A 19,562-nucleotide genomic window follows, 5' to 3' on the forward strand; every position below is an offset into this window, starting at 1 on the left:
GAGTTTGTTTGCAGTGGCTGGAGGCCTTGGCACACCCATTCTTTCCCTCTACCCCCTCTTTCCCTGTCAAATAAATAAAATATTTAAAAAATTTTTGATAACTGCATGATACTAAATGGGCATCAGTTGGGCATGGTGGCGCACGCCTTTAATCCCAGCACTCGGGAGGCAGAAGTAGGAGGATCGCCGTGAGTTCGAGGCCACCCTGAGACTCCATAGTGAATTCCAGGTCAGCTTGGGCTAGAGCGAGACCCTACCTCGAAAAACAAAAAACAAAAACAAAAAAATACACTAAATGGGCATCATTAAATTCAGTACACTTTGCCTTGGTAGCATTATCAACTAGCTTGGTTTTGATGACGTCTAGTCCTCACTTAGTTCCTGTGGATGTTGACAGTCTCTATAACACTGGCATTGATGGGTCAGTTTTTTTTTGCTTGTGTGTGTGTGTAATATGGTATGTGTGGTGTATCCACCTATATGTGCTCTTGCACACCCAGGCACTTGCCTGTGGCGGGGGCCCTTGCTTGCAGTAGTTGGAATGGAACATCAGTTAGGCTTCATTAAACTTCCACTGGTTCTTATTATTTTTGGGAGAGAAAGAGGCACATAGAGAGGGAAGGAGAATGGGTGCACCAGGGCCTGTAGCCACTGCAGGTAAACTCCAGACACATGTGCCACCTTGTGTACCTGACTTATGTAGGTACTATGGAATCAAACCTGAGTCCTTAGTGGTGAAGGCAAGCACCTTAACCACTAAGCCATGTCTCCAGCCCTTAATTTTTTTGTTTTGTTGTGTTTTGAGATGAGATAGGGTCTTATTCTAGCCCAGGCTTACCTGGAATTCTGTAGCTCCAGGCTGGGCTCAAACTCACAGTGATCCTGGGCTGGAGAGATGGCGTAGCGGTTAAGCGCTTGCTTGTGAAGCCTAAGGACCCCGGTTTGAGGCTCGGTTCCCCAGGTCCCACGTTAGCCAGGTGCACAAGGGGGGGCGCACGCGTCTGGAGTTCGTTTGCAGAGGCTGGAAGCCCTGGTGCGCCCATTCTCTCTCTCTCCCTCTATCTGTCTTTCTCTCTGTATCTGTCACTCTCAAATAAATAAATAATTTTTATAAAAAAGCCTCACAGTGATCCTTCTGCCTCTGCCTCCCAAGCGCTAGGAGTAAAAGTGTGCACCACCACGCCCAGCTCAGTTCTAGTTTTGAATGGGAGTCTCTTACTGATTCTGGAGCTTGTTGCTTTTTGTGAGCCAGTAATTCCCTGGTCTCGGCTCCCCTTTGCAGGACTGGAGTTACAGTCACTGTTTACTTGAGTTCTGGAGGTTCAAACTCAGGCAGTTCCAGGCCCCCTGGACGCTTAACTATTAAGCCATCTCTCCAGGTCAATCCCTGTCATTTTAACGCATGTTTTCCACTGGGGCACTAGGAGAGGGCAGAGCTAAACGGATGTGGAAGATGTCTAAGTGAGCAGGCTGAGGGTAAGGCAAATGGAAGAGCTACTGTTTGACATTTGAATGAGGTTAAAGTGTGACCAGCCCTGCCCAGTGTTTTGACACTATATGGGTCACTAGAAAAGACCTGGGAGCCGGGGCTGGAGAAATGGCTTAGTGGCTAAGGTGCTTGCCTGTGAAGCCTCAGGACCCATGTTCAACTCTCCAGATGCACAATGATGCAAGTGGACGTGGCAAGTTCAATTGCAGTCACCGCCATCTGAAAAGAGAAGCTTCTCTAACCAAAAGAGAGAGTAGCATTAATATAAGGGTATGAACATTAAGAGAAGTGCTTACTGGGCAGTTTGATGAGCATAGTATATACATTTAGCCAGACAGCAGCAGATGTTACACCCCTAGGGCTCATGACGACCCCTGTTGTAGGTTTTCAGTATCAGGGATGTATTCCCTCCCATGGAGTAGCCCCCCCAGTCCAATTGGAGAGTGGTTTCCCCATAACAGACATGCCACTATTGTACCCGTTGGCTCGTTTGGCCTGGCTGGCCAAATTTAAGGTTTGCAGTGTCCACTGTTGAGTATCTGCACTGGTGATTTCTCTCTCTCCCGTTGAACTGCATGCAGTGTGGCTTTCTCCAGCTTTCTGTCAGCTGCTCTACACGGAGGAGGTTTTCACAAGCTGCATTCTTTTCTTTGTTTATTTGTTTTGTTTTTCGAGGGTAGGGTTTCACTCTAGCTCAGGCTGACCTGGAATTCACTCTGTAGTCTCAGGGTGGCCTTGAGCTCATGGCAATCCTCCTACCTCTGCCTCCCGAGTGCTGGGATTAAAGGCTTGTGCCACCACGCCTGGCAGAAGCTGCATTCTTTAGCCTCCTCTTGGCCTGCCTGGCATTCTTTCTGTCTCAGAGGCCTGGTCGGATGCTTTAGTGAAATGCTATGTGGCTCAGAGCCCCAGAGCTGGCCTGCATGGGTGGGGGGTTGGGAGGCTATGCCGCTCCAGATGGTCCCTCTGTCCTCCACAGGTCATGGGCATTACAGAGTCCATAGAGGCGGGGAAGTGAGCCAGCCGCTGAGTGGCAGTAAGGAGGCTGTCAGCACTGACCTACATTGCAGGTCACGTTCATCAGCGGGGATGCGGGACGCTGGGATCCAGTTTCAGATTAGCTGACTCTGATGTGGTGGTAAAGTTCAAGGACTGTCCCCCACCCCCAAGATTCCTCAGCCTGTGCCCTCCAGTTTCCAACTGGCTATAGTTAGATGTTCAGCAATACAAGCTCTTGGTTTTCTTATTGATGTCAGCTTGAACAAAATGGCATGAAGAAGGAAGATGAGGGCTGGAGAGATGGCTTAGTGGTTAAGGCGCTTGCCTGCAAAGCCAAAGGACCCAGGTTTGATTTCCTAGGACCCATGTAACCCAGATAGATGCACAAGGTGGCGCATACATCTGGGGTTTGTTTACAGCGGCTGGAGGCCCCAGCATGCCCATTCTCTCCCTCTTTCTCTCTCAAATAAATTAAAAACATAAAAATAAAATAAGAAGGAAGATGAGTTGCAATAAATGGTACAAAGTTGATTTTTTTTTTTTTTGGTTTTTTTTTTGAGGCAGGCTCTCACTGTAGCTCAGGCTGACCTGGAATTCACTATGGAGTCTCAGGGTGGCCTTGAACTCACGGCAACCCTCCTACCTTTGCCTCCCCAGTGCTGGGATTAAAGGCGTGTGCCACCACGCCCGGCACAAAGTCAATTTTTAAAAATCTATAGCACTGTTTTCCACTACTAATAGTGCCAAAGGTTAAGAATCCTGTCAGGCCCTGGGTCCCCTGGGAAGGTGGCAACACCCATATTTCTCACCATTCAACATGCTTAGTCCACCAGGTGCTCACACTCACACACACACACACACACACAGTTCTGCCAGCTGTGGTGCTGCTGCCTTGGACGCCTGCAGAGCCTTCGGGTGATGTCCCTTCCACCTCTGCACGGTCATTTGTAAACTGAAGACTGTCTAGCGTAAGAAGGAAGGGGGTTTACAAGGGCACTCAGTTCTCATGTGAGCCCCCTGAGCCCTGGCCCAGCTGTTGCTCCTCAGCCCTCATCTCGAGCCTGCAGGCCCCCCGAGATCAGAACTGCAAGTGGGCAGCTTGCTGGGACCCGGGGAGGGCTGCGGTGCACAGTTTTGCTTATGCCTGGAACGAATTACCAGACATTGAGCACTTCGACCCGCTGGAGGTCAGAAGTCACAAGTCGTTTGCCCTGGATTGCAGTTAAGGTGTCCGCAGGGACGCGCTCCCTCTGGAGGCTCTGGCGAGAGTTGAACTCCTTGTTTTTCTGGCTTCCAGAGCCGCATTCCCCGCGTTCCTTGGCTGTTGGCCTTGTCCTTCATCTTCAATAGGACGTCATACTTCTGTTACCTCCATCCCCCTTCCTAGCCACCTTCCGTATTAGCCCTTCATGCCTCTTGTGAGAAACTGTGTCTGTGTTAAGGGTTCACCTGGGCCATCCAAGGGAACCTGCTCGGTTAAAATCCTTTGATTTGGTGTTTTTGTGTTTTTCAAGACAGTGTCTCACTCTGTAGCCCAAGGCTGGCCTTGAACTCACAGCAATTCTCCTGCCTCAGCCTTCTAAGCGCTGGGATTAAAGGCGTGTGCTATCACATCCAGTTAAAGTACTTTTTTTGTTGTTTATTTTTATTTATTTATTTGAGAGTGGCAGACAGAAAGAAAGAGGCAGAGAGAGAAAAGAGAATGGGCACGCCAGGGCCTCCAGCCACTGCAAACGAACTCCAGACGTGTGCGCCCCCTTGTGCATCTGGCTAATGTGGGTCCTGGGGAATTGAGCCTCGAACCAGAGTCCTTAGGCTTCACAGGGAAGCGCTTAACTACTAATCTATCTCTCCAGCCCCCCCCCAAAAAAAAAAACTTTAAAAAATTTATTAGAGAGAGGGGGAGAGAGAGAATGGGCACGCCAGGACCTCTAGCCACAAATGAACTACAGATGCATGCGCCACCTTGTGCATCTGGCTTACGTGGGTACTGGGGACTTGAACCCAGGTCCTTAGGCTTCACAGGTGAGCTCCTTTTTTGCTAAGCCATCTGTCCAGCCCTAAAAACAATCCTTTACTCTTACCTGCATTCACAGGTTCTGGAGATTAAGATGTGGGCATAGTTGGGGACTGTTATGCATATATATACAACAGCTGAGTTGGAAGGTTTTCCTGGGTTTGTGTCATGACTGGCCAGGGGCCTGGTGGGTAAGGGCACCAGCCCAGATCCTGCATGTACATTATGCCACGTCAGCACTGGGCCCTCTCTGGCTCTGAGGTCAATGCCAAGCGTCTCATTGTCTGCGGTATCCCTCGTGCTGGGCACCGGGCGGCAGGTGTTCACGCATTGCTTGTGTCCTTTTAGGCCATGGCGAGTGTCACTGTGGGGAATGCAAGTGCCACGCAGGTTACATCGGAGACAATTGTAACTGCTCAACAGACATCAGCACATGTCGGGCCAAGGATGGGCAGATCTGCAGTGACCGTGGGCACTGTGTCTGTGGGCAGTGCCAGTGCACAGAGCCTGGAGCCTTTGGAGAGATGTGTGAGAAGTGCCCCACATGCCCAGATGCTTGCAGCTCCAAGAGGTAAGGGACTGCCCCCCTGCTTCCCTCCGCTGTCTTCTAGCCAGCAGCCCTCACTAGCCAGCCTCCCCGTTCCCCACAGCCCAGCTTCCTGTTTGCTCAGCTTGGCTGCAGAGCAAAATTTGTGCACGCAGTCACCAGAATCCTTGCTTTTGGAATGCTGGTTCCATGGGAATTTTAGAAGAAAACTAAACACAAATCACAAAGAAAAATTCTTAACCAGATTTAGACACTACAGGATTGCAGAGTTAAATAAAACACGCCTTTAATCCCAGTCCTCAGTTGGGCAGAGGTAGGAGGATCGCTGTGAGTTTAAGGCCACCCTGAGACTCCATAGTGAATTCCAGGCCAGCCTGAACTAGAGTGGGACCCTGCCTCGAACTCCCCTCACCCAAGAATAAAATGAAATAAATGAAACTAAACCAGCACTGATACCAGACATAGTGCCAACAGCGTGCTCTCACAAGATACTCTACCACGGGGCTGGAGAGATGGCTTAGCGGTTAAGCACTTGCCTGTGAAGCCTAAGGACCCTGGTTCGAGGCTTGGTTCCCCAGGTCCCACGTTAGCCAGATGCACAAGGGGGCGCACGTGTCTGGAGTTCGTTTGCAGAGGCTGGAAGCCCTGGCGCGCCCATTCCCTCTCTCTCCCTCTATCTGTCTTTCTCTCTGTGTCTGTCTCTCTCAAATAAATAAATTAATTAAAAAAAAAAAAAAGATACTCTACCACGCATCTTTTTCCAAGTGAATCTGATTCCATAACATCTCTAGACAATGCTTCATCGAACGCCCCGGTGGGAACTGCTTGTTAAACAAAAACATAGTCAGAGGCCAGTGGGATAGAAAGGCCCCGACCCAATGACAGTTGGGATTTTCTGCTCCATTTCTGCTGATCACGGAGGGCTCTGAGCTGCCCCTAAGAGCAGGGGGGTGGTCTAGGCTGCTGTCACCAGAACGGCCCCTGGGTCTTCCCCACGCTGCTGACCACCCCTGGCTCTGCCCTTCGCAACACCAGAGTGTACCAGAGGGCCAGTGGCCAGTCGTGAAGCCTCGGTGTCGCCATCTGGGACGCAGGCGTCGCTGGCGCTGGCTGCTGGAGCTCGCTGAGAACGTGCTGTGTCATCACCCGGGCCGTGGAGCCGGCCGGGCAGAACCCAATGGTGATGCAGGCAGTGTTTGGCCCGGGAACGCAAGCGTGCGGTTTGCTTCTGGCGGATTTCCCGCCGAACGTCTGGCCAGGCCGATAATGAACTCGAGTTCACGCTCCCCAAGCCTGCAGCGGCTGCTGGGCAGTCTGAGCTCAGAAGCGCTTGTCAACCTTCGCTGGCTGGGGGCCACAGACAGTCCCGAGCATGGGCAGTTGAACTTGGCTGCCAATAAAGAGAAAAGCTAGGTCAGGGGATGGCCCACATACTGTGCCCACGTGAGCCAGAGCCACAGCTGTGTTGACAAGGCACGACCCTCCGTGCCATCCCAGCTCCCAGCAGAACCCTTGGGTACTGCCACCAATCCCTTCAGCGTGTGAGGGAGACAGAGACAAGCCAAGTCGTCGGGACATGGAGTTAAAGGAGCCTCAGCCTCAGTCTACCCTGCTGAGGAGAAGTAGACAAGGTGGAATTTTCTTCAGGAAGTTAAAAGGCCTCAGGGAAAACAACGCTTGCTTTAAATGTTTGAAGCTGACCTGATCATTTATCACCCTTTGCACAAAACTGAAGGAACAGGGAGAGCCCAGAGATAAGGGGGCGTCACTGTTCCTTCTCATCTGCCCCTGGCCACAATGACCCTCTGTCTCCTTCAGTCTATTTGAAACTTTTAAAATAAAACAGAAAAGAAAAAAAAAATCCTTTTGCAAAGGAAATCTCAGGACATTCCCCTATTGGCCGCCTTGCTAAGAGGTTTTGAGTGTCTTAATACTTCATCTCTGGCGTCTCAGGGCAATTAATCTCCGCCTTCTAGAATTAACCAAACACACCCTTCACTTTGGATGAGGTCACACTCAGCCTCAGCTGATTTCAATTAACAGGCCTGGAGCAAAATCGCTTGGAGTGCCTTTTTTTTTTTTTTTAATAAAAGACCAGACTCACTTTATTTCAATAAGTAACTATAGTCCATTCCAAGTCTTAACCAGCATGGGGAGCACAATTCTAGGCTGCTACAACCACTTGGGAAGTTGGGGTGTGTCCTGGAAGTGGCCTGGAGCCCCAGTGATGCAGCAGGACATCAGAGCAGGCCATCCTCTTCCCCACGTTAGTCCAGGAGGATTGTGGAAGGGCCAGCCAGGTCCGCGTGGGAACACCCCCCCCCAGAGTCACCCCGTCCCGAACCCCAACCACACCTGGATGTCTGGGGCAGGGCGCATGATAGGACAGAAGGACACAAGCCACGACAGCTCGGCCCCAACTGGAATGTTTCCATGAGGTCAGCCCCGGAAGAACAGGCTTTGCAGCCAGTTCTAGGAGAGCTGAGTTCCTGGACGTGTCACTTCTCGGTCAAGAGGGTTACAACCCTTTTCTCCTTATGCTCTCCCCACTTTCGCCTGGCTTCTCTGGATGGCTTGAAGGTGGGGAGGAGGGTGTCTGGGAGGCAAGGCAGCTGTTCTACCAGTGTCTCCTCTTGGGCCTCATTTTCCACCTTTGCAAAATGAGGGAGCCCTATTGAATGACCCCAGAGCTCCTCCCTTTCTGACTCCCCTTCCCAGCTCCTGAGTTGCAAACAACCAGCTGACCCCCTGCTTCCTCAGGAGTGAGAATCAGGCGACACCAGAGGGCGCGCATTGTGCGTGATCCCTCCATAGCTTGCCCGAGAGCTTTCGAGCATGCAGGCGCTTTGCTCTCCTCCATAGGCCCCGTGGTGGGTGAGCTGTGGCAGCCGTCCTCTGTTGCGGCTGGTGTTTTGTGGGATCAGCCCTTCACTTTGGATCCAGGGCCTAGTGATAGTGGTGGCCCCCCTCACACAGCTGGCTCCAGAGCCCTACTCCAGCCTCCTGGGGGATTGTGTTCCTTGGAGTCTTTCAGACCTCAGAGCTCCAGGACTTGTCAACTGGGCTGTTTCGCCCACCTGCTCTTTCCTGGAGTTTACTTCTCTCGTCCCAGTCCATCCAGGGGTCAGGAGCTCCTATAATCTTTTATTAACAGAGAGAGAGAGAGAATGGGTGCGCCAGGGCCTCCAGTCTCTGCAAACGAACTCCAGACACGTGCGCCCCCATTGCGCATCTGGCTAATGTGGGTCCTGGGGAATCGAACCGGGGTCCTTTGGCTCTGCAGGCAAACGCCTTAACTGCTAAGCCATCCCTCCTGTAATCTTGTGTGGGCCTGATGCCACCCCAGTCCACCTGAGGCAGCAGAGACCACACCTTATCCTCCCACTTGTGCCCTCCGATGGCCTGCCTGCGCCGGAGCAATTTCAGGTGGAGCGAGAACGGCCTTAGCAGCTTCAAGCGTAGTGCCTAATCGAGCATTGTGATCAAGCATCCCCACATGCTGTCAGCCTGAGGTGGGAGAAAGAGAGCCTCTTTTTCTTTTTCTTTTTTTTAAAATTTATTTATTTATTTATTTGAGAGCATCAGACACAGAGAGAAAGACAGAGGGAGAGAGAGAGAGAATGGGCGCGCCAGGGCTTCCAGCCTCTGCAAACGAACTCCAGACGCGTGCGCCCCCTTGTGCATCTGGCTAACGTGGGACCTGGGGAACCGAGCCTCGAACCGGGGTCCTTAGGCTTCACAGGCAAGCGCTTAACCACTAAGCCATCTCTCCAGCCCAGAGCCTGTTTTTCATTCCACGTCCATTTTCTAGAGAATGGACCAGTAGAGACCGTAGACCCAATTCCAGGTAAATGGCCGGCAGCTCCTTTGGCAAAGCCAACAGTAGGCTCTGTGTGAGAGGCATGAGAGGCCGGATGCCCGAAGTGCCCAGGAAAAGTGGTGCTCAGCCTCTACAGGTGCCACAGCCGCCAGAAAGCCCCACCCAGAGGTGCAAATAGGAGAGTGTGATGGATTATATTGGAATCTAGTTCTTGCAAGACAATATATATATATGAGTGTGGTTGGGCCCAGGTATTGGGATTTCCCTACCCCTGCCAGGAGCCCTCTGGGGAGTCTGTCTGCAGGATGGTGAGGAGCCGTGGCCAGGGGGTGACCGGTGGGGTTGTGTAATTGGGACCAGGCAGGAGCGTCATGCACCGGCCGCAGCAGCATAGGGCCTCCTACGGGGGTCAGGACCAGTTGATGTGCAGACAGGTGTTGGCGGCAGCTGCGTGCAGACAGGTTGGGAGTTTTCCTAGTCTCAGAGTTGGAAAGGTCTTCCTTCCGCTGATCTTTATACCTCTCGACTCACACGCATCTCTCTGAGAGCCTTGGGGCTTTCTGCTAACAGCAGCAAGGAGGCAGAACAGTTGTCTCCCAGGCCAGACTTGGGGAGCGGCCAGCCCTTCAGAGACCTGCACCATTGGAAGGACACAGGTGTTGGGGGGCAGTGCCCAGCCACTAACCAGTCACATTCACTTCCTCTTGCCCAAAGGGAATGCGTCGAGTGCTTGCTGCTTCGTGCAGGGAAACCCGACAACCAGACCTGTCGCCACCTGTGCAAGGATGAGGTGATCACGTGGGTGGACGCCATCGGTGAGTGCTCCCGGGCCTGGCGGCAGACACCTCCCCCTGGGGAGCAGATGGGTCCAGAAGTTCCTTGGTTATCACTTCAGCTTCCAAAGGGATCCTGGGACGGGACCCTCAGGCCCTGCTGGCAGGAATGAGTGCAACATGGAGACCGGCGTGACAGTTCCCCCCAAATGCCACTGTAGAATCACCGCACGGTCCAGCAGCTCTGCTCCGCTGTGGGGCGTACCCCCGAGCTGGTTCTTGTCTCTGCACAAATGTGCACAGCGTTGGTTACGACAGTCGATTCCCGTTAACTGATGGACGGTGAAGAGACTGGGCTCTATCCAGACACACAGTGGAGGCGTGGAGCAGCGCCAAGCGCCACACACGTCAACGTGTATCTGGGCAGAAAGAATGTACCTGGTCGGGCTGGAGAGATGGCTTAGCGGTTAAGCGCTTGCCTGTGAAGCCTAAGGACCCCAGTTCGAGGCTCAACTCCCAGGAACCACGTTAGCCAGAGGCACAAGGAGGCGCACACGTCTGGAGTTCGTTTGCAGGGGCTGGAGGCCCTGGCGCGCCCATTCTCTCTCTATCTGCCTCTTTCTCTCTCTGTCTGTCACTCTCAAATAAATAAATAAAAATGAGCAAAAAAAAAATTTTTTTTAAAAAAAAAAAAAGAATGTACCTGGTACTATACAAGTCTGTTTATATGACATGTCCCCAGTAGGCAGAACGGAGAGTAGTGTTGGCTAGGGACTGGAGAAGGTGGGAAGTGGATCGAGTGCTAACACCCGTGAATGGGGGGAATGGTCTGGGATTAGCAGGAATGATTCTATAACATCATATGCTTACAAATTCGATCATATGGGGTTTTAAAAATATATTTTGTTTTTGTTTATTTATTTGACAGAGGAAGAGGGGGAGAGAGAGAGACAGAGTGAGAATGGGTCCAGCCACTGCAGACAAACTCCAGATGTGTGCACCCCCTTGTGCATCTGGATTATGTGGGTCCTGGAGAGTTAAGCCTGGGTCCTTTGGCTTTGCAGGCATGCGCCTTAACTGCTAAGCCATCTCTCCAGCCCTCCTTCAGGCTTTTTTTTTTTTTTTTTTTGGTTTTTTGAGGTAGGGTTTCACTTTAGCTCAGGCTGACCTGGAATTCACTATGCAGTCACAGGGTAGCCTCGAACTCACGGTGATTCTCCTCCCTCTGCCTCCCGAGTGCTGGGATTAAAGGCGTGCACCACCACGCCCAGCTAGGCTTTTTAAAATACACTCCTGCTGTCAGAGGACATCTGAGTCTTCATCTTTGATGGCCACAGCAATTTACCTTCCAGGGAAAAACTTCCATGACTAACCAGGTTGAAAAGGCCAGAGAGAAGCGTTTCATGTGCTGTTCGTCTTTGGTGGTGGTTCAGGACCAAACTCACCTTGGAGCCTCCCTTCCTTAATCCTGCATCTCTCTTCACCTTCCCTCCTAAGGGAAGCGGGGGCTGCAGCTGGTGCCTGGACAAGATTGTGATACTGTCCCTGGGGTCCAGGGCAGTGTGGGGTCACAGAGTGGTTGTGGCAGCTGAGGAAGGGGCTGTTCAGGAGTCAGGCATGGCCTGATTTCTAAAGGAGGCTCCCTGTTTCAGCATGGGTCCAGCCTCTTAAAAAAAAAAAAAGATTATGTTTTTATTTATTTATATTTGAGAGAGACAGAGAATGGATGCACCAGGGCCTCCAGCCACTGCAAACGAACTTTAGACACATGTATCCCTTGTGGATCTGGCTTACGTGGGTCTTGGAGAATCGAACCGGGCTCCTTTTAAACCCAGTCTTGGGCCTGTGATCTTTTTTTTTTTAAATTTTTTTTGGTTTATTTTTATTTATTTATTTGAGAGCGACAGACAGAGAAAGAGGCAGAAAGAGAGAGAGAACGGGTGCTCCAGAGCTTCCAGCCACTGCAGACGAATTCCAGGTGCGGGTGCCCCCTTGTGCATCTGGCTAATGTGGGTCCTGGGGAATCGAGCCTCGAACCAGGGTCCTTAGGCTTCACAGGCAAGCGCTTAACCGCTAAGCCATCTCTCCAGCCTGGGCCTGTGATCTTGATGTGAGAACTCAGCTCATCCAAAAGCCCCACAACCCCGTCTCGTCTCTACCTCACCCTTCCGTCCCCCGAGTGCTCGGGTCCCGTTCTGTCCATTGGTAGCTCAGGTGCTGCTCAGACAGATGCTGAAGACATTTCTGCCTGCTTCTCTTTTAGTCAAAGATGACCAAGAGGCTGTGCTTTGCTTTTATAAAACTGCCAAGGACTGCGTTATGATGTTCACCTACACGGACCTGCCCAGCGGGAAGTCCAACCTGACCGTCGTCAAGGAGCCTGGTGAGTGAATCTCTACGGTCTGGTCCCCGGGTCTGTTTCCTATACCAGTCCCTGCTTTGGGATTATCTCTGTTCTTACTGTCTTCTCAGTATTTTCAAACTCCATCGAGAATGAGAATACGGGCTGGAGAGATGGCTTAGAGGTTAAGGCTTTTGTCTTCAAAGCCAAAGGACCCAGGTTTGATTTCCCAGGACCTACTTAAGCCAGATGCACAAAGGGCACATGCATCGTCTGGAGTTCGTTTGCAGTGGCCGGAGGCCCTGGTGTGCCCATTCTCTCTCTGTCTCTCTCCTCTCTATCTCCCTCTTTGTGCTTACAAATAAATAAAATAAAACTTTAAAAGAAAATGAGAATATAGGGCTAAAGGGATGGCTTAGCAATTAAGGCACTTGGCCTGCAAAGCCAAAGGACCCAGGACCCACATAAGTCAGATGCACAAGGTGGTGCTTGCTTCTAGAGTTTATTTGCAGCAGCTATCATCTATTTATCTGTCTGTCTGTCTCACTTTCTCTCCATCCCTCTAGCTCTCTACCTCTTTCTCAAATAAATAAATAAAAATATTTTTAAAAAAGAATGGGAATACAGTTTGTGTCATGACCATCAGGATCTAAAGCCACCATTCTCCAGCCCTGGAGCTCGGAAGAAAGACGGCCAGAGCTAGGGACGGTGCTCAGTTGGTGGAGTATTTATTTACCTGGCTTGCACAGTGCTCGGGGTGGATCCCTCTCACCACAAAGGCTGGGCCTGTAGAGCATCTGCATCTTAGTCCTAAATCTTGCTCCTCATTTCTTCCCCCATAATGTAACACCGTCTAGGTCAATTTGCAATTACTCAGCTCCTCAAGCCAGCAGTCTGGAAGTAGGCCTGCATTTCTTTCCCCACACGTGGGGATCATGACAATGCAGCCCTCAGAGTTCCAACTGAAAGGAGCCCTGTTGACCGGCTGTGGCGCACACTAATCCCAGAACTCAGAGGGTGGAGGCAGGAGGATCAGAAGTTCATAGACGTTAGAGGCTAGCCTGGGCTATGTGAGGAGTAAGGGAAGAAGAGGAGGAAGAAGAAGAAAGCCAGCCATTCAGCTGGGGCAGTGGCATAAGGGGAGGACAGGTCGCCACAAAGGAAGGGAGGAAGAAGAGCTATGACTCTAGTCCTGAAGCACTGGGGTCACACTGTCCGGGTACTATACTCCCCAAGATGGATTCTGAGCAAAGAACGGAGTGCTGCCTCACCCTACCTCCTCGCTCAGCTCCTGGGGCCACCAAGGAGGCCAAGCGGTCATATCAACACTGACAGTTGTGCCTAGTGTCCTGGGTCCAGGAATCAACAGCCTTTGCCTCATGGTAATTGCAATCGCTGGGTGACCATCTTGGTCTTCTCTGGAGTGGGGAGGGAGCAGAAAAAGGTTGGCTGTTTCTCAACTCCACGGAGACTCTCGATTCCAAGCGGAGCCAGACCTTTGTGCCCAGGCAGCATGCACGGAGGGCCGGAGGCAGAGGAGGTGTGATACCAGCCCAGGGCTCGTTCTTGTGGTAGCGAGGCATCGCTTCCAAGTGCTGGGGCTGGAGAGATGGCTTAGCGGTTAAGGCCCTAGCCTACAAAGCCAAGGACCTCGGTTCGATTCCCCATGCGCAAGGTGGCCCATGTATCTGGAGTTCATTTCCATTCTCTCTCTCAAATAAAAATTTATGCCGGGCGTGGTGGCACACTCCTTTTATCCCAGCACTCCGGAGGCAGAGGTAGGAGGATCGCTGAGAGTTCGAGCCCACCCTGAGACTACAGAGTGAATTCCAGGTCAGCCTGAGCCAGAGTGAGACCCTACCTTGAAACCCCCTCAAAAAAATTTTAAATAAAAAATTTTAAAAACTAGAAAATAAGCACATTTACTCCTTGAAGTTCCTCACTTTAGACTTAGAAATGCCCGGCCCCCAGACCAGCCCCGGAAGAGAAGTAGTTCACCCCGCTAACTCTTCCTGCCTGCTCTGTTCCTGAGACCACTTGATGTGATAGCCGATCCATGTCCCCCCATCCTGCACTGGAGCCAGGCTGGGGCCTCATGTGCTGTGTGGGGGAAATGTAGCCATTGCTTTGCTGTGTGACCTGGGGATGTTTTACTGTCTAGATATCAGGGAACCTCTCTGTACCCACTCCCCAGCCTCTCAGAGGCAACTTGGACAGACCTTTCCTCTCAGCTATGCCTAAGAGGAAGGAATGCAAGATGCCCCTGCCTTTGACCGCCTGGTGCCTTGGTCCCTTTCAGAATGTGGAACCACCTCCAACGCTATGATCATCCTGCTGACCGTGGTTGGCAGCATCCTCCTCATTGGGCTCACGCTCCTGGCCATCTGGAAGCTGCTTGTCACCATCCATGACCGCAGAGAGTTTGCCAGGTTCCAGAGCGAGCGCTCCAGAGCCCGCTACGAAATGGTAAGGCCGGGGGATTGGCACAGAGAAACTACCAGCCTAGGGGCCAGGTTGAAGGCAGCTAGTGTCTTTGGTATTAAAAACAATCAAGCCAGGCATGGTGGCGCACGCCTTTAATCCCAGCACTCGGGAGGCAGAGGTAGGAGGATCGCCGTGAGTTCAAGGCCACCCTGAGACTCCATAGTGAATTCCAGGTCAGCCTGGGCTAGAGTGAGACCCTACCTCAAAAAAACCAAAAAAAAAACAAACAAATAAATAAATAAATTTAAAAAATAAAATGCAAGGGATTTCAGAGGCCTTCTGACACAGCCTCTCATTTGAGAGATAAAGAGTGGAAGCTCAGAGGAGGGACGGGGTTCTTTTAGGGCACAAAGTAGTAAGTCAGAAGCAGTCAGTCCTGGGCTCCCGTGGTGGTCTGATTCAGTGTTCTGCTTGATGTCCTCCTGGTAGCCAACTGAAGAACAGTAGACCAGAGCCTTTGGGCTTCAGTGTGAGAGCCCATGTCCTCTAACCTTTTTTTTTAAAATTAAATAAAAATAAACAACAAAAAAAGAAATTATCTATTTGAAAGTGAGAGAGAGAGAAAGAAGCAGACAGAGAGAGAGAGAGAAAATGGGCATACCAGGGCCTCCAGCCACTGCAAACGAACTCCAGACACGTGCACCCCCTTATGCATCTGGCTAAAGTGGGTCCTGGGGAATCGAGACTCGAACCAGGGTCCTTAGGCTTTGCAGGCAATTGCTTAACTGCTGAGCCATCTCTCCAGCCCCCCTTTTACCTTTTGTGCTTGCAGGCTTCCAACCCCCTCTACAGACAGCCCATCTCCACACACACCATGGATTTCACCTTCAACAAGTTCAACAAATCCTACAATGGCTCAGTGGACTGAGGTTCCCTCTCCTAGAGGCCAGAGGAGCGCTGAAGACAAAGACTAAAGCTCCTTGGACGGCTCCCCACCTGATCACACTCTTTAGATAGGCAAGCACCAAGATGCCCTCCACCGAGCCCAAGCAAGGGGTCTGCTGCCCACGAAGGTAGCAGCTGGCCATGACTCTGCTGCCGGCCAGAGCCACACCGGACCACCTCCCTCCTCCAAGTCTAGGAAAAGCAAGGAGACACCACCGATGCTCTCGGCTTTTCCACCGCCTCCAGCTTGCTGGCTGCAGGAACCACCGAGAACCAGGCTGCCCTTACCTCCCTCCTGCCCCAGCGCCTGGCCAGAACAGAAGGTCTCGGGAAAAGTTAGAGAGTTCAATCTAGCCAGCGTACGAATGGGCCTTTCCATTTGATTTGTTTTTCTATGAAATAAAAGGGTCATGCATTTATGGCATAGTCCTGATTACCAGTTTTCTGAGAACTGTTTGCCTGGCACCTGTGGGTGTTGGTGATAGAATTGGGGAGGTGCTCTAGTGATGTTGCAGTTGTTGGCTTTTTTTTTTTTTTTGTCTTGTCCATGTTTTGTAATGAAAAGAGAAGACCTGGGATTGGAAGTAAAGATTAAAACTAAAGTCTGTGTTGGTCTGATACTGTATGTATGTTACTTTCTGAGTGGTGTTTGTTGTCCCCAGTGAAGACTGACTTGACAGTAAGCTTAGTCAGGGCCAGTCGAACACTCCAGACCATGGCTGTCCAAGTGGGATTCCCCGAGGGGCTTCACGAGAGCACCGAGTCTCCTGCCAACGTCTCTTAGGCCAAGGTTTCAAATCCTTCCACATTCCTCTTGAAAATCAGCTCCAAAAGTTCAAACAGTCAGGCGTCTAGCAGCAACCCCACTCCTCGGTACCACTTGACTGTTGCGGTCAGGTTCGCATCGCTGGTAGATATCACCCAACCAAGAGCAGCTTGTGGGAAAGAAAAGAGGTTTATTTTGGCTTACAGACTCGAGAAGAAGCTCCAAGATGGCAGGGAAAATGATGGCATGAGCAGAGGGTGGACATCACGCCCTGGCCAACATCAGGTGGACAATAGCAACAGGAGAGTGTGCCAAACACTGGCAAGGGGAAACTGGCTATAACACCCATAAGCCCGCCCCCAACAATACACTACCTCCAGGAGGCTGTAATTCCCAAATCTCTATCAACTGGGAACCTAGCATTCAGAACACCTAAGTTTATAGGGGACACCTGAATCAAACCACTATAATGTGTTACCAGCTTTGGATCAAATGCCCTTACTTCATTTGGCTAACACAAATTAAATTGGGTCAGTTACCTGAAGCAAAGAGAATAGACTCTGGTGGGAGAGATGGTTTAACTGTCAAGGCACTTGCCTGCAAGGCCTAAGGACCCAGGTTTGATTCCCCACATTAGCCAGATGCACATTGTGGCACATGCATCTGAAGTCTGTTTGCAGTGGCTAGAGGCCCTGGCGCACCCATTCTCTCTCTCTCTCCCTGCCTTTAAAAAGAAAAAAAATTAAAAGCAAAAAAAAAAAGTTATTTATTTGAGACAAGAGGAAGAGGCAGATAGAGACAGAGAGAACTGGCACGCCAGGGCTTCTAGTCACTGTAAAGGAACTCGAGACGCATGTACCACCAGCTTACGTGGGCACTGGGGAATCAAACCTGAATCCTTTGGCTTTGCAGGCAAGTGCCTTAATCACTAAGCCACCTCTTCAGCCCAAAAGGCCTTTCTTTTTTATAAATAAAGTGAAATGAAAGAAAAATATGCCAGGGCTGGAGAGATGGCTTAGCGGTTAAGCGCTTGCCTGTGAAGCCTAAGGACTCCAGTTCGAGGCTCAACTACCCAGGAACCACGTTAGCCAGATGCACAAGGGGGCGCAACTCATCTGGAGTTCGTTTGCAGTGGCTGGAGGCCCTGGCGCGCCCATTCTCTCTCTCTGTCTGTTTGTGTCTTTCTCTCTCTGTCTGTTGCTCTCAAATAAATAAACAATAAAAAAAAATTTTAAAAAGAAAGAAAAATATGCCAAAAAAATGGCTGAGAGAATAAATTGGGAATATTTAATGAATGTGGAAGATGAGATTTTTCTCCTATTCAGTTGTGGGTTTCCTGGAGACCGAACATTAACTTTTTCAGAGTCCTGTTTTGTGGTGTAGGCATGCAACCTCCTTGAACTACACACAAACATTCAGGATCACTGGCCCCTGGAGCAGAAGTCGGAGGTGTTTTATCATCCCAATACTAACGAGGCCCGACCCTGCCTTAGCTGGTTAGAGAAGACTAGGTGCTTTCAGGTTGAAATAGGCTTTTGCCTAAATAGGCGTGTTTTCCTGGAGGCGGCAGAGGAAGCGCCTGGAGGGACCAGCTATGTGTGGTGCCCTGCTGCCACCTTCTGGACGCTTTTGGCACAGCATCTTGGAGACACGGACCTAAGATTCTGACTCAGTACTAACCATCATTTCTGTTATACAATGAGCTTAAAGTGACAGAAAAGACCCTCTATTCTATTTTTCGCAATATTTTTATTTACTTGCAAGAAGACAGAGAGATAACGGACATGCCAGGGCACGCCACCTGCTACAAACCTACTCCAGATGCTTGAGCCACTTTGTGCATCTGGATTTATGTGGGTACTGGGGAATAGAACTGCGGTCCTTAGGCATTGTAAGAAAGTGCCTTAACCGCTGTGCTATCTCTCCAGCCCCTTGACTCTAAATGCCTTATTTTGGATTGGAGAGCTGGCTCAGCAGTTAGGTCATTTGCCTGCAAAGCCTAAGGACCCAGGTTCAGTTCCCTAGATCCCAAATAAGCCAGATGCACATGAGTCTGGAGTTCCCTGCCATGCCCATTCTTTCTAATAAATTATTTTATTTATTTATTTTTTTGTGTGTTTTTGTTTTTCGAGGTAGGGTCTCACTCTAGCCCAGGCTGACCTGGAATTCACTATGGAGTCTCAGGATGGCCTTGAACTCACAGTGATCCTCCTACCTCTGCCTCCCAAGTGCTGGGATTAAAGGCATGCCCCACCACACCCGGCCCTAATCAATAATTTTTTAAAAACCCTAAATACTTCATTTTACAGCCTAGCCCCAGATATCTCTCTCCATATACATACATATGTATGTATGTATGTATGTACCTACGTATGAATGAATGAAAGACCTTGTTGTGTTGCTTTTTTGAGGCAAGTTCTCTCCTCTTATAGACCTCACATACACCTGAGATTTTCTTTCTTTTTCTTCCTAAGACTGCTAAGGCCTCTTTGCAGGGTGTCACAGACTCCTCCCATTTTGGCTTCCGCAGTCCTGGGAGGGCAGTGCTAGCCCCCTGGGGAGAGCTTCCCAGCCCAGCAGGAGCCCCAGTTCCTGCCTCCCGCCGTGAGGGGGCGCTGTGGTGTGCATAGCTGACTGGTCAAGGTCAAGCCAGTGGTCTGACTGGCGAGGTCTCAGTTTGGTTCTGGGGAAGTGCTCGCTGCCACTGCTTAAGGGGAGAAATCTGCTGGTTTCCTTCGTGGCTAACTTGCCCTATGGGGAGTGACATCTTGGGGAGACTAGCCAGGGAAGCTCACTCTTCCTTTGGGCCCTGGCCATAAAATGTATCAATTCGCCAGGCGTGGTGGTGCAAGCCTTTAATCCCAGCACTCGGGAGGCAGAGGTAGGAGGATCACTGTGAGTTCGAGGTCACCCTGAGACTCCATAGTGAGTTCCAGGTCAGCCTGGGCTAGAGTGAGACCACCTACGAGCCAGCAGTGTACTCGCCAGGGTGCTGACCACCCTCCAGGCAGGTTCAGCTCAGCAAAGCCAGGAAGATGCAAGTGACCCGAGGAGCCATGGCCCTGATTCTCCCCAAGTCTCCAGCCTCCTTCCTATTATTCCTCACTCCCACCCTGGGGAGACAATGCTCTGTGTTATTCTCTTCTCTGGAGCTCTGCAGAGCCCGGGGTCAAGTGGACAGTCCAGGCCTTGCCTCCCTGCTGCTCCCAGTAGCTATTTTATCAAGGAGAAGCACGGGAAGAACTGTAAAAACAACATTGGCCGCCATCTTCACTGGCGCTGCCGTCCAGAGCTTTCTCTGCAGCGCTGACTCACACCAGCATGGCCCAGGCTGGCCCTGAGGCTGGGCAGACATACGACCCTCCAGTCTGCCCTGCAAACAAGAGGAGCAGGAACGAGGGTTCCCAGGGCCTCCAGCACGAACCCCTGGTGTGCCTCTGT

General features: G+C 51.0%; 1 protein-coding gene across 3 annotated transcripts in view; it reads left to right on the plus strand.

The window, feature by feature from the left end:
- Positions 1-15,957, plus strand: part of Itgb5 (integrin subunit beta 5) — a 148,783-nt gene extending 132,826 nt beyond the window's left edge. For 2 of the 3 annotated variants that reach the window (XM_045147502.1, XM_045147503.1), the window contains exons 11-15: positions 4,854-5,076; positions 9,587-9,687; positions 11,909-12,028; positions 14,286-14,452; positions 15,243-15,957. In XM_045147502.1, the coding sequence (XP_045003437.1) occupies positions 4,854-5,076; positions 9,587-9,687; positions 11,909-12,028; positions 14,286-14,452; positions 15,243-15,338 (707 nt within the window). In that variant the 3' untranslated portion in view covers positions 15,339-15,957. The remainder of the gene's footprint in view (positions 1-4,853; positions 5,077-9,586; positions 9,688-11,908; positions 12,029-14,285; positions 14,453-15,242) is intronic. The other variant, XM_045147504.1, reaches the window with a different exon arrangement.
- Positions 15,958-19,562: the final 3,605 nt, after the last annotated feature.

Source organism: Jaculus jaculus, chromosome 4, assembly GCF_020740685.1.
Source record: "Jaculus jaculus isolate mJacJac1 chromosome 4, mJacJac1.mat.Y.cur, whole genome shotgun sequence".
NCBI lineage: Eukaryota > Metazoa > Chordata > Mammalia > Rodentia > Dipodidae > Jaculus > Jaculus jaculus.